Source organism: Podospora pseudoanserina, chromosome 5 (genome assembly GCF_035222485.1).
Source record: "Podospora pseudoanserina strain CBS 124.78 chromosome 5, whole genome shotgun sequence".
Taxonomy (NCBI): domain Eukaryota; kingdom Fungi; phylum Ascomycota; class Sordariomycetes; order Sordariales; family Podosporaceae; genus Podospora; species Podospora pseudoanserina.
In genome coordinates this window covers 3516252-3527950 of record NC_085924.1, presented here as the reverse complement: position 1 = coordinate 3527950, position 11699 = coordinate 3516252, and the positions used below count along the sequence as shown (strand labels likewise).

At 54.7% G+C, this 11699-nt stretch overlaps 6 protein-coding genes across 6 annotated transcripts; 3 read left to right on the top strand and 3 right to left on the bottom strand.

The window, feature by feature from the left end:
* Positions 1-217: 217 nt before the first annotated feature.
* On the top strand, positions 218-1603 carry QC764_0084370 (uncharacterized protein; the record flags this gene model as incomplete). Its single annotated transcript, XM_062940842.1, is given in 3 exon segments — positions 218-338; positions 349-964; positions 1015-1603. The coding sequence occupies 3 exon segments, from the start codon at positions 218-220 to the stop codon at positions 1601-1603; spliced, it is 1326 nt and encodes a 441-aa protein (XP_062799511.1).
* Positions 1604-2625: 1022 nt separating this feature from the next.
* QC764_508510 (uncharacterized protein) lies at positions 2626-3895 on the top strand (the record flags this gene model as incomplete). The annotated part of the gene is made up of 2 exons (XM_062948107.1): positions 2626-2822; positions 2879-3895. The coding sequence occupies 2 exons, from the start codon at positions 2626-2628 to the stop codon at positions 3384-3386; spliced, it is 705 nt and encodes a 234-aa protein (XP_062799510.1). The 3' UTR covers positions 3387-3895.
* On the bottom strand, positions 3790-5092 carry QC764_508500 (uncharacterized protein). Its single transcript, XM_062948106.1, has 3 exons — positions 4742-5092; positions 4301-4690; positions 3790-4231 (listed from the first exon to the last, which is right to left on the bottom strand). The coding sequence occupies exons 2-3, from the start codon at positions 4368-4370 to the stop codon at positions 4110-4112; spliced, it is 192 nt and encodes a 63-aa protein (XP_062799509.1). The 5' UTR covers positions 4371-4690; positions 4742-5092; the 3' UTR covers positions 3790-4109.
* Positions 5093-6160: 1068 nt separating this feature from the next.
* Positions 6161-7003, top strand: QC764_508490 (uncharacterized protein; the record flags this gene model as incomplete). The annotated part of the gene is made up of 1 exon (XM_062948105.1): positions 6161-7003. The coding sequence occupies one exon, from the start codon at positions 6161-6163 to the stop codon at positions 7001-7003; it is 843 nt and encodes a 280-aa protein (XP_062799508.1).
* A 987-nt stretch (positions 7004-7990) lies between these two features.
* QC764_508485 (uncharacterized protein) lies at positions 7991-8617 on the bottom strand (the record flags this gene model as incomplete). The annotated part of the gene is made up of 2 exons (XM_062948104.1): positions 7991-8435; positions 8496-8617. 2 exons carry the CDS (start codon positions 8615-8617, stop codon positions 7991-7993), a joined length of 567 nt encoding a protein of 188 aa, XP_062799507.1.
* A 447-nt stretch (positions 8618-9064) lies between these two features.
* Positions 9065-11478, bottom strand: GAD2 (Glutamate decarboxylase 2; the record flags this gene model as incomplete). The annotated part of the gene is made up of 4 exons (XM_062948103.1): positions 10725-11478; positions 10370-10657; positions 10271-10315; positions 9065-10213 (listed from the first exon to the last, which is right to left on the bottom strand). The coding sequence occupies exons 1-4, from the start codon at positions 10782-10784 to the stop codon at positions 9065-9067; spliced, it is 1542 nt and encodes a 513-aa protein (XP_062799506.1). The 5' UTR covers positions 10785-11478.
* Between the last annotated feature and the right edge of the window lie 221 nt (positions 11479-11699).

The following is an 11699-nucleotide window of genomic DNA, read 5'->3' as shown; positions in this document are numbered from 1 at the left end:
ACCCCCCCTCCCCCCGCCTCCTCTCGACCATCATCTTCTCCCCCGGCACCGTGGCCCCGGCTGGATAATCTACACAAACTACTTCCTCCTCTCCTCCCCCATAACCGCCACCCTCTTCCCCTCCTCCGTCCCCCACTGGCGTCACAACGTCCGCCTAGCCCTCCAAAACGCGTCTTTATACCTCCACCCCAGCAAGGTAAACATCGCAGCCTTCACCATGCTCAGCTTTCACGGGGAAGATTTCGCGGCGAGCCCAAACGTAAGCTGGATGCTCTGCAGTCACCTATGCCGTATGGCGCAAGCCTTAAGACTATGGGAGGGAGGGGGGGCAGAGGAAGGGAAGGGAAGGGGAAGGGGAAGAGGAAAAACAGAGGGGTTTGGCCCTGTTTTGGGCGATTTACAACATGGAAAAGTGTTGTGCTTTGACGTTCGGACGATCGCAGGTTGGGTTGTGGGAGGGGGTGGATGTTGAGCGGGTGGAGATGCCGAGGGGGGAGTGGTTTGGGGCTTTCAGGCCGCACTTGACGGATCAGAGGAGGGCTAAGGGGGTTGAGGGGGTGGATGCCGAGTTTGGGGGGTATATCTTTCTGAGGAATGTCGAGCTGGCCAAGCTGAGCGGGAGGGTGTTGGAGTATTTGGGGAAGGGGGAGGGGACAGAAGAGGAGAGGGAGGTCTTGAAGGGGAGGTTGGCGGAGTGGTTCAGGGAGACGGATGAGACGTTTCGGAGGGGGGTGGAGAGGGAACGACAAGGGGGGGTGCCGGGAGCGGGGGTTGATGTGAAGAGGGAGAAGGTGATGAGGTTGTATGAGTTTACGGTCAAGTTTCGGTATCTGCATGTGCTGATTATTCTGACAAAGGACTCGCCGGGGGACCGGGGGTTGAGGGTGGAGAGCGCGAGGCAGGCGATTGGGATTTTGCCCATGACGATTTCGGGGTGGGATCCGGTTTACAACGGGGTTATATGGTGCGTATTTGTCTTTCAACTGGGTCGGGATCCAAGCTGACAGAGACAAGGCATCTCCTCTACTACCCGTTCACCCCCTTCTTCGTGGTATTCGGGCACATCGTCACCAACCCCAGAGCGGAAACAGTGCCTTCCGACCTCAGACTGCTCGAGACGGTGGTGGAGTACATCATTGCTCTGCAGCCGCTGCTCACTCTCCTCAGAGATTTGACGGCCAAGCTGCAAAAAACGGCCGAGATATTCCTGAGGCTGGCGAGAAGGCACGTGGCCGAAACAACTGGAAGTATACCGTTCAGTTCTGCATTGCAGGAGGATGTCACTCACCCGACGGGCTTCTCCCAACCGCAGGACCAACCGGACCTCTCGCAGCACCCCCCTGAGATGGTGATGCCTGACCAGCAAGACTTATTCTCACTAGAGGGTGTTGATATCGACAGGTTCCTCAGTTGGGTGCCCCAGCCCATGGGATTTCCAGGAGATATCGACTTTGGTGTTGGTGATGGGACGGCGGGAGAGGAGGAGGAGGAGGAGGAGGAGCAGCAGCAGCAGCAGCAGCAGAATAGGGGTGTCAAGAGGCCGTTGGAGGCGACGTTTGACTGGTTTTCGTGGGAGAATTATTATGCTGATGCTACCCAGTAAGAGGAGGACAAAGAGCCGGCCCGGATCTCGGAACCATTCCAGCGCGCCGTGGAATGGTCTGTCAGTCTTGATGATCTCTTAATGCTCGGTCATTGCTCCCAGCGAAGAACAGTAGAAAATCTCAAATAATTATACACAAAATACCTTTCCAATGCATAACCCTCGCAGTGCTACCCCAAAATAACCCCCGCGCCAACCCAACAGCCCCGGATCCGCCCACAGTGTAAGCCACATTACCCCAAAGCGGCCAACTCCACCGCGATCAGCCCAATCAACGGCCTCCAGCCAAGCCAAGGTGGACGCTGCTTTCTTCACAGCCTTCTGGGGGCGCTGTGGACTGACAACAGAGCTTGACGCACCTGATGATGAGGTGACCGACATCTGCAACCCCTCAGCCGTTGGGCTCGAGAGGGGAAAAAGGCTCAGGCTAGTAGGCAGAGGACGACGACGCGCTTTCGGAAGGAGGGGCTGAGCTGTTTAATTGGAGAAGAGTAAAAGAAAGACGTGCAGCAGCTGTCGGTCGAGGGGACGTGGTGGGGTGGTGAGTGATGTTAAAGAAGATGGCGGGCGGATTGAGGGCTGAGCAGAAGTTGAGGCAGCCTCTCGGGTGTGTGAGTCGCTTCGTCTTTTTGGGTTCTCTTTTTTATTTTCTTCTTCTTCTTCTTCTACTTCTTCTCTTTCTTGATGAATATATTGGATGAAGCTTTTTGTTTGCGAATTATTGGGAGAATTGTGCGAAACCAAACGTCGGAACCCGACGACGACACGACATAAGCCTGATAGCCAACAAACATACGGCCACGGGCAAAACACAGCAGCAGCAGCATCAGTAACATCAGCCTGATACTTGGTTGGACTTTTCTGTCTCTGTCCCCCGCCCCAACCATCTTGCGGCTGGGATTTTGAGAGGGTTTTATATTTATGAATTGGAATGGGATAACAAGACTTTGGAGAACTTGAGAGTTTTGTCGAATATCATTGCTTTGGATATTGTCGTCGCGTAGCTGTTAAAACAGTCAAAAATGGTCAACAAACTCGACCTCGAAGCCTTCCAACACGACCGCTCCCGGTGGCGCCGCTCACTCCTTTTCCCCTCCTGGCTCCTCCAGATCCTCATCCTCCTCTGCCTCATGGGTATATTCGCCTACCGACTCGCAGAAACATTCGAGCATTACTCGGCCGAGAAGAAGAACGGTTCCATTCCCATGGTCGAAGTAGTGTATGTCTGCCCCCCTCCCGCCCATCACCCTCTAACATTTTGCTCGCAACGCGTAGATGGGAAGCAACAAACATCCTCTTCAACCTCCTCTCCCTCCTCCTCACAATCCTCGAACTGGCGCGCTTCATCACCTCCCGCCTCACCCCCTTCCTCCTCCTCTCCACCAACCTCGTCAAACTTGTGCTCTCGCTTGCCGTGTTGGGTCTCGATGTTGTAGCCCATTTGCGACAGCTAGATGGGCATTACCCCACCATCGGGCTCAGTCTTGACTGTGGTCTTCTTGCTGCTTCGTTGTCTTCGTTTGCGTACGCGGTCCTCAAGCACAGGGAGTCGAGAAAATACGAACAATATCACCTCACTGACGAGGTTAAGCGTGCGGAACCGGGGATTTTTATGGCTGGAGCCGCGGGGAGGATCACGGGGATTGTCAAGCCTTATGATCGGGATAGTGCCAGTTACAGGTATGATTACGCCAGGACGGTGGAGAGTGAGGATCGTCGTGTCAGTGGGGAGGGGAAGTGGGACACGTCATGTGAATCCCAGACCCGGTCACCTCAGTTCTGAACAACACGGCTCGGTGGCGTCAGGCAGGACGGGTGTCACAGTCAGAGAGATCTCGCCCAGTGGGACCGGGTTGGAGAGGGAGATTGACAGGGCGCCGAGCGGGGAGCTTGGTTGGGCTGCTGGCGGGCAAGTAGGGAGTGATGTCAGTCCGAGCAGCAGCATGACCGGGCGAAGTGGCAGCGTGGTGCGCAACGCGGGGGTGGTGCACATGGCTGTGCCGGAGATTCATGTTTCTAGGCAGCAGAGTTGGAGGACGGAGGTGATTGCTTGAGGAGAGGGAGGATGCAGGGAGGACGAGGGAGGGGTTGTTGAGGTGATGCTGGCAGGAGGTTTGTTTTGGATACCAGGAGTTTTGTCGATGATTTTTGGTTCACGGAGCAAGGAGTTCAGGTTAGGATATAATGAAGTGATGCCCCCGCCAAAAAAGGCCAAGGAAAAATGTGTTTTATTTTCCCCCAAAACATCCACCCCAAAAAGCAAGCAAGCCAAAAAAATAAATCTGCCCAGAGAGGTTCCTGTTATCCGGCGCTGAAAGATAAAGATGTTGTGGCTGTCCCCCCCCTCCTATCCCCTTCCTTTCCGATAAAGTTCCGTTTCCCATTGTTTTCCCCCAATCAAAGAGTCATAAAGTAGAGCCGTTCATTATATGGGCTGTGCTGGGCCGTCATGTTTGGTGTTTGGCAGGCCCACAATGTGCTGTTACTGTGTGCTTGTGGAAGCTTCTTAGAGCTTGCGGCGGGCCTGGTCAACTCTGGTGGCGTCAAACGGAACGACGTTGCCAGAGGCATCGGTCATGGCCGGGGCCGAGACGTCGGCGGTGACAATGTTTTGACGCTTGACCGGGGCTAGATAAGAGTCGGTCAGTGTGTCTGCCTGTAGATTTTTGCCACCACCCCTCCTGACTCTTAACTCACCATTCATGTTGACGGTGGGGTAGGCAAAGGCAACAGTGGCCAGAGCAAGGACGGCGGCGATGAACTTCATGTTGACTGGGTTTTGTTGAGTATGTTGATGTCGGGAGAGACGAAAGGAAGTAAGATAATGTCGACCGGCGACGAGCAGATGAAAATATGCAGACTTGAAGAAGAAGAAGAAGAAGAAGACGGAAAATAAAACACGGCCAAAAGGTTGAACAAGCTAGCGGGATGGAGAGAGAAAAGGGACAAGACACGGGATCGGGGAGGGGAGCAACGGCATTGATATTTGTATTTTCTTTGGTGGCAGATCAGGATCCACGATGGTTGATGGACGAACCGTGTGTTTCAGAAGGGGCAAGCGGTACGCAAGGAGATCTGTGAGCAGATCTCCCCCCTAATCAGCATGCGCCACACCCGCGAATCCAAACACGTACACACTTGAGACGAGGGCTTCATGGCAAACACGGGGTAAGCAAGCCGGGAGTTGCTCTTTGGGATGTGCTGCTGGGGATGCGAGTATCAAGTCAACAGAAGATACCACATCTCCCAAGACATCTAGAAGCGCCGGTCCAGGCGCTGAATCTAGACCTTCTTGGAAGGGCCGGTTGTTAGCCTCTCGTTGTCAAGCCGTTAAGCTTGTTGCGAATGGCACGAAACAAAGCGACGTAGAAAAGGGAGCTAGGGGAATGAAGCTTTTCTGATCCAGGGGTTGAAACCGGCAGCGTGTCCGCTTCGGGGGGTTGCATTGGCAAAAGGGACGCCGAAGCTGGGAAGAGCTGCCGGAAGACGGCGAGCCGGGCTTGGGACGTTCCAGATGGCGGAGTGGGCTTCCGTGTCTGTGAGCCACAGCATCGCACAGCTTTGCCAGAGCTCCCTGCCCTGTGCGTGCGCCGGTGCTCAGCAAAATGACAAGCACCTGCAAGATGATGGAGAACTGGCAGTCGTGGTGTTTCCAAGAGACAGCGGGTGGACAGGTGTCGGGGCTTTCCCCTTGTTTCAAGACTTGGCGCTGCTGTTATCAACCCCCTCAACATCAAGAAGCTGAGAGGCCGGATGAATCGACCAATCGACCACGTGCTGGCCAGTCGAGGGCCATTGTTTGCGGTCGCCTCGGGAATTGAGGTAGGTGATGGGCTCTTGTTGGACCCGACTGTAGAGAGACAAAGGGTTTTTGTGATGAGGCAGGACATAAACAGGACAGAAAGGCGACAGCTGCCGATTGCAGGTACTCAAACACAAGCAAAAGAGCATGGCCAAATGCATGACGGGGGTGCGTCAGAGAGTGTGGAGTCTGCCAGAAGACCCGCTGGTGGACATCAAGGTTCTCCCTTCGTCATTTGCGCTCAAACAACCAGAAGTTCCTAGATTCATCCCAAACTTTCCCAGGTCAACAGATCACGACCGGCAGCTGGCCAACTTCAGCGCGCGCGTGGGAACACTGGACCGACTCGTCCCGAGAAACAAAATTCCATGGGTGGGGCCAGCGGCTACGAGTACCGCCCCTGTCACGGCAGTGTGTGTCTCCCAGCCGTTGAACTGCAACGCCCCCCCCCCTCTCTGGTCTAGTCTCTATCCACCACTCCCCGGATCGATTGCCCCCTCCATTCCCCCGCCTCTCCTGGAAACCGTCCGGATGTGCCACCGCCTTCGCCAGCAGCTTTCTTGATTTTGGGCCCTGACGGCGGGCCGGAAACTTATATGTTTCCTCTTTTTTTTTCTTTTTTTTTTCGTCGTCAGTTTCTAACCGCCGTCAGAAATACCCAAAAAACAAATAAAAAACGAACAAACAAGAAACAAACAAAAAAACAACAAATAAAAACAACAACAACAACGACAACAAAGCAATAACCACCCAAAATGGCATCAGTCGAACACTGCCTCTACTGCTTCGAAACCCTAGCCGCCGAGCTCCAAGGCCGCAAGCCCATGACCCTCGACCAAATCAAGAAATCATGGGCCGAATACATTTCATCAACAACACCAGCAGCAGCAACAACAACATCCGAGGCAAGCAGCAGCAGCAGCAGCAGCGAGGCAGCAGTAAAACAATCCCCCGCCCTCCGCCGGCTGGCAGCCTCATCTTCCTCGTCCACGTCCTCCTCCTCGAGCTCCCTCTCCCTAACCTCCTCAACCCCAGCAACATCCCTCTCCTCCTCCCCTGCGCCCCCAGAAGGAGAAGAGGTCGCTTCCAGCAGCCCCCTCTTCATAACCTGGAACACGAACCACCCCCGCCACGGGTACATCCTCCGCGGCTGCATCGGCACATTCGAACCCCAACCCCTCGCCACAGGGCTCTCCTCTTACGCGCTGATTTCGGCCCTGCAGGACAGCAGGTTCCATCCGATTTCGCCGTCGGAGCTGCCAAAGCTGCAGGTTGCTGTTACCTTGCTCACGGACTTTGAGGATGCAAAGGATAAGATGGATTGGGAGCTGGGGAAGCACGGGATCAGGATCAGTTTCTATGAGCGGGGGAGACGGTACGGGGCTACGTATTTGCCCGACGTGGCTACCGAGCAGGGGTGGACAAAGGAGGAGACGTTGGTCAGCTTGATGAGGAAGGCCGGGTGGTCGGGGAGGGAGGAGGGGTGGGAGGGGGTGGATTTGAAGGTTGTGAGGTATCAGGGGCGGAAGGAGAAGTTGGAGTATGAGGGTTACAAGGAGTGGAGGGAGTGGGTTGAGGAGCAGCAGGGGAGGGAATAGATGGCCAGATGGGGAATAGACGAGTTTGGGGGGATGATGATACAAGTAATACAGCTACGGCAGGGTTATGATGTGACATGCATGGGATTTGGCGCTGGGAAATGGGTTTAGGTTTGGGATTTGGGAAGGTTAAGGGTGACACGGGGTTTTGGGGGATGATGTTTGCGGGGGTGGGGGGCTTGTAAGTCATCGGACAACACACAGCATTCGTCGGCTTTTCTACTGCAGTTGTGGTCATTCTCTCGGCTGCTTTTCTCGCGAAATAGACGGATGATCACAGTCCAAGTCTGCTCAACTTTTGTTTTGTTCCATCATGAAGAATCCCAACTGTCTGGTCTGGTCGCCATACCTGTTACTCTCTTGGATACCGGTCCTCATGAAGCAAAATCCCGCCCTTCCAACCAGAAGCAACCACAGATTGAATATCCATCTTGTCCACTCTTTGCTTTTCACACACCCACCTCCTCCCCACCTTTTTCCATCCCCAGCTCTGGTGTCCGCTTCTCTCTCGACAAAGAGTGCCACCACTTTGGTGTCTTGATATCCATACCACAGCCAAGATTGGCAAACACACCTGAGTTGACCCGCTCGTCCATCACGGTTTGGCTTGGCGGGAGATCTGGGGGATCATGTTTGATGTCCATCTGATCTCGTGAAAGCCGTGTCGTGAACTTATTGTCTTCCAATCCGTGTGCCTGCTATTTTCTTCCTGGTCTGTAAGCAAGAACCCTTCATTCAACCTGGCTTGTGAGGTCTTGGCCATCGGTTATACCTCGAATCTTCGTCTTACGTCTACAAGACACCCCTTCGACACTCCCAAACCAGCTGCCATCTATGCATCAACAAGGAAGTGTAGTTCATTTCCCCACAAGACGCCCACACGCGCCAATCCGACAATGATCATCATCGCATCTTGTATCCATGATTAAAAGTCGATGGTATCAACCCGTTTCTCGTCACACGCATGCCTCCCGCGGACCTTTGTGATCAAGAGTTCCCCCCGAAGGCCATCAAGGAGATGTCATTGCTATTACTGTCGAGAACTGACGTTTCTCCTCCCGGTTCCATTCGCATGATTGTGCCTCTTTCGTGCTCAACACTGCGTCGTCGCCATGTTTCTGTCTCCACTCTCTCTCGAGTCGCTGCTTTTCCCAGTTTTAGTTTTTCCCCCCCAGCATTGATCACAGTAGGAAGTGAAACTCTGTAGCCGGGAATACCCTTCCAGTCTCGGGCAAATGCTGCGTCTTGGTGAGCAGTAGGGTTAACTTTGCAAATCTCGCAATAGGGTTGCCGGTTGTCCTTCATACTACCAGAGCAGCGGCAAGGGCGGTTGAAGTCACAGGCACTGCTGTGGGAGACGCTGTAGTGAAACGGCCGGAGAAAAGTGGCGGAAAAGAGAGTGTTTGCTGTTGTTCTGCCCAGTATGCCAGGTCTGCTAATTCTGCTTTGTCAGCATCTTCTCGTCGTCCCCTACACATAGACATTCACTTACGCGGCAGCCAAGCGGCTGATTTTCGGGACGATGTGCGCTCGCAGTGATGGTCGGAAGCTTGGACGTCTCACCAGAGGCCATCCAACCCTGGTGAGCCTACTGGGAATTGTTGAAGCCATCATCCACTGACGTGGCAGAGGACAGACAATGCGAGTCGATTTGAGATCAAGGCTTGCTGGGTCAGGAAGGGCTGAAGGTCGTGGTGTTGGGAGGAGAAAGGTTGGGTGATGAAAGTGGCAAGAGATGGGAAGTCGAGGAGTCGATATTTTGAAAGGTAAACAAGTGGCACCTACTTACCTGCAAAAGAGGTACCGATTTGGTGAGTGGGTAACGAACAATGAGGGGGAGCTTTACGGCTCCCCCTCAGGCATACCTCCGTTTGCTCCATGACTGTTTGCAGCTATCTGCCACCCTGTTTCCCAATATATCGAATCCGCTATGGTTCCTCTTGCAAGGTATCTATCTACCAGGCCCTCAAACAGACCTGTCAAGCACATCCATCTACCCCTTATCTTTTCCTCTACATACCACACCCCATCTACCCCTCGCCTGATCGCGCATCCCACCCTCTACTGAGGCACCACCTCCCTCCCCACCGCCTCCAACCCCTTCACCAACCCCTCCACCGTCCCCCTCAACGTCTGAGCATTGACCACCACCCTAAAGAAGCTCCCCCTGCTCTCCTCGCTCACATCCGGCGCGTAATCAACCATGTACCCCCTCCTCACCAACCTCTCCACCATCCCCCTCGTGACCTCCGTGTTCCCCTCCCCCGTCCCCCTCAGCCTCCCCCCAGGCGCATAATAAAAACAAACCTGCAAGCACGGCGGCGGGTTCTCACTAACCAGCACAAAGTTCCCGCTCCGTTCCAGCAACCCGGCAAAATACGCCGCCAGCTCGAAAGCAGCCTCGATCTGCCTCCCAAACCCCTCCGCCCCGTAGTAAATCCACGCCAGCGCCAGCTTGAGCGAATCAGCCCTCCTCCCGCACTGGAGCGTCAAATCCGCCAAATCCCACACGTCAGACGGAGCCGAGCTGTGAAAGAGGTACCCCGCCGGAAGGGTGTTTGCTTTGTGGAAAACCGACATGTCCGGCCCCAGCAGAAACGAGCACGTGACCGGACAGTTGAGCATCTTGTGCGGGTTCACAGTCAGGGAATCGGCAAGGTGACTGCCGGCAAGCTTGTGCTTGTGAGCGGCGGAAAAGATGGCCGGGCCGCCCCACGAGGCGTCGATGTGCATCCAGAGGTTGAACTCCTTGCAGACGGCCGAGATTTCCTCAAAGGGGTCGTAGCTCCCCAAGACGGTGGTGCCGGCGGTGGCGTTGACGTAAAAGGGGGTGAAGCCTTGGTCGAGGGACTTTTGGACGAGGCGGCGGAGTTCAGAGGGGATTATCCTGCCGCTGGCGTCGACGGGGACGGTCCAGACTGAGGAGGAGCCGAAGCCGCAGGTTACGGCGGCTTTTTCGACCGAGTAGTGACCGTGGGAGGAGGTGAACAAGACAAAGGGGCCGTTGGAGGCGGCGGAGTTGCCGTTGAGTTTGGATTCGGGGTAGAGGGTGTTGCGGGCGATGACTATGGAGGTGAGGTTGGAGGAGGAGCCGCCTTGGCAGGTTACGCCGCCGGCGCGGGGACCGTTGAAACCGAAGAGGGAGGCGAAGGTTTTGGCGGTGTGCTTTTCTATTACTGCCAGGGCTGGGGAGACCTGGTAGACGTGGACCTGGGAGGGGGTTAGGAATGGATGGATGATGGGTGAGATGAGGGGGAGACAACTTACATTTGTGTTGAGGACGGCGAGGACGAGCTCGGAGATGACGCCGACCTGTGTAACCGAGTTAGATGACTGACGAATAAAAGTTTTATAGCAGCAACATACGGGGTTGGTGCTGGCATACAGCTTGTCCATGAACCCCTGGTCCCAGGTGTTGACGCTGTGCTTGAGGACATCTTGGATCGTCTGCAAGAGACCCTCCTCGCCACGGCCTACTTGAGGGAGAGACAAGGCCAATTCCTTGACCAGCTCTTCCGGTCTCTTGGACTCGACTAGGGCATTACAGACGACACCGTTCCTGTTTGGGAGCAGTTCCCCGGCAGCCCTGGATGGCACAGCATCATCGGCGGCCTGAATGAAGGGGATGATTAAGGATTTCACAGCATCAACGAGCTGCACAGCACAAGCACATGATCAGCTTTTGCAATCGACACGTTTACATTGTAGATGGACAACTCACATGTTCCACCTCGGATGCCCTGTTGAGAGTCTGCTTCTTGACCCCGTTGGTTCCGTTCATCTTTGTTTTGCTGGATGGTTCGATGTCAAAGTACAGGGTTGGGGTTCAGTCAGACAAGTCAAAGTAAGGTATCGAAAATACAGAGTGAGAGAGAGATTTTGATTTTTTTGTAGTCATCAGGGAAGAGCCTGCTGCGGGTGCATACGCCGAGGTCCACCCACCCGCATTCCACGTTCTTTCATCCCGCAGGCCATGCTGGAGCGGTCCCGGCACGGCGGCGTATGTACGTAAGGTAGCCGAGGATCCGGGATTCGGAGACAACGGGGGGGTCCTGGGGTCAGCATCGGCTCAACAGCCGAACTGTCGCAAGATGACCTCATCGCTGGCCATATTTTGGGGCGGGGGGAGGAGATGATTGCTGTGTTGGTGGTGAACTTGTCCGGAAAAGGAGGGGAGAAATGTTTCTTGCTATAGGCCGGGAAGGTCCAATTAAGGCCCGAAGCATCGGCGCGCACGCATTTATGCGTTTAGGGGCCGTTGGATGGTGATGTTCTGAACCAATCTTTCTTGGAAGAAAGGGAACGCCGATATCTAGCGTTGGAATCAATGGGGAATTTCCAGTCGAATTTTCAAGGCTGAAAGCCCCTCTTTTGGAGATGGACACCGCCGTCAAGAAGTCGAAGAGAGTGGGGTGGAAGTGGATTCAGGAACAGTCGCGACAGGGGCCTTAGATGATTGGCTGCGTTCCTGATGGACCATCACTCAGCGATTGTCTTTCTATTTCTCAGGCCATACAAGAATCTAGACTTACCTATCTTTTCCCAATCCCTTCTGCAGGACCGCGCACACTGTCACACTGGCGCACGAGCACCTTGTCCAGGGGACCCCGAGAAAAACCCTACGCGCACCTTGTAACGTGTTATCAGGCACGGGCCAATTTTGATTGACGGGATCTTGGGAATTGGGAAAAGAAAA

What these genes read in the sequence shown, in the direction of transcription:
- QC764_508500 (XM_062948106.1), bottom strand. Translation starts at nt 4,370, where the DNA reads ATGAAGTTCATCGCCGCCGTCCTTGCTCTGGCCACTGTTGCCTTTGCC. An exon ending in CCCCACCGTCAACATGAATG is followed by an intron (nt 4,232 to 4,300) that starts GTGAGTTAAGAG and finishes ACTCTTATCTAG; the next exon opens with CCCCGGTCAAGCGTCAAAAC.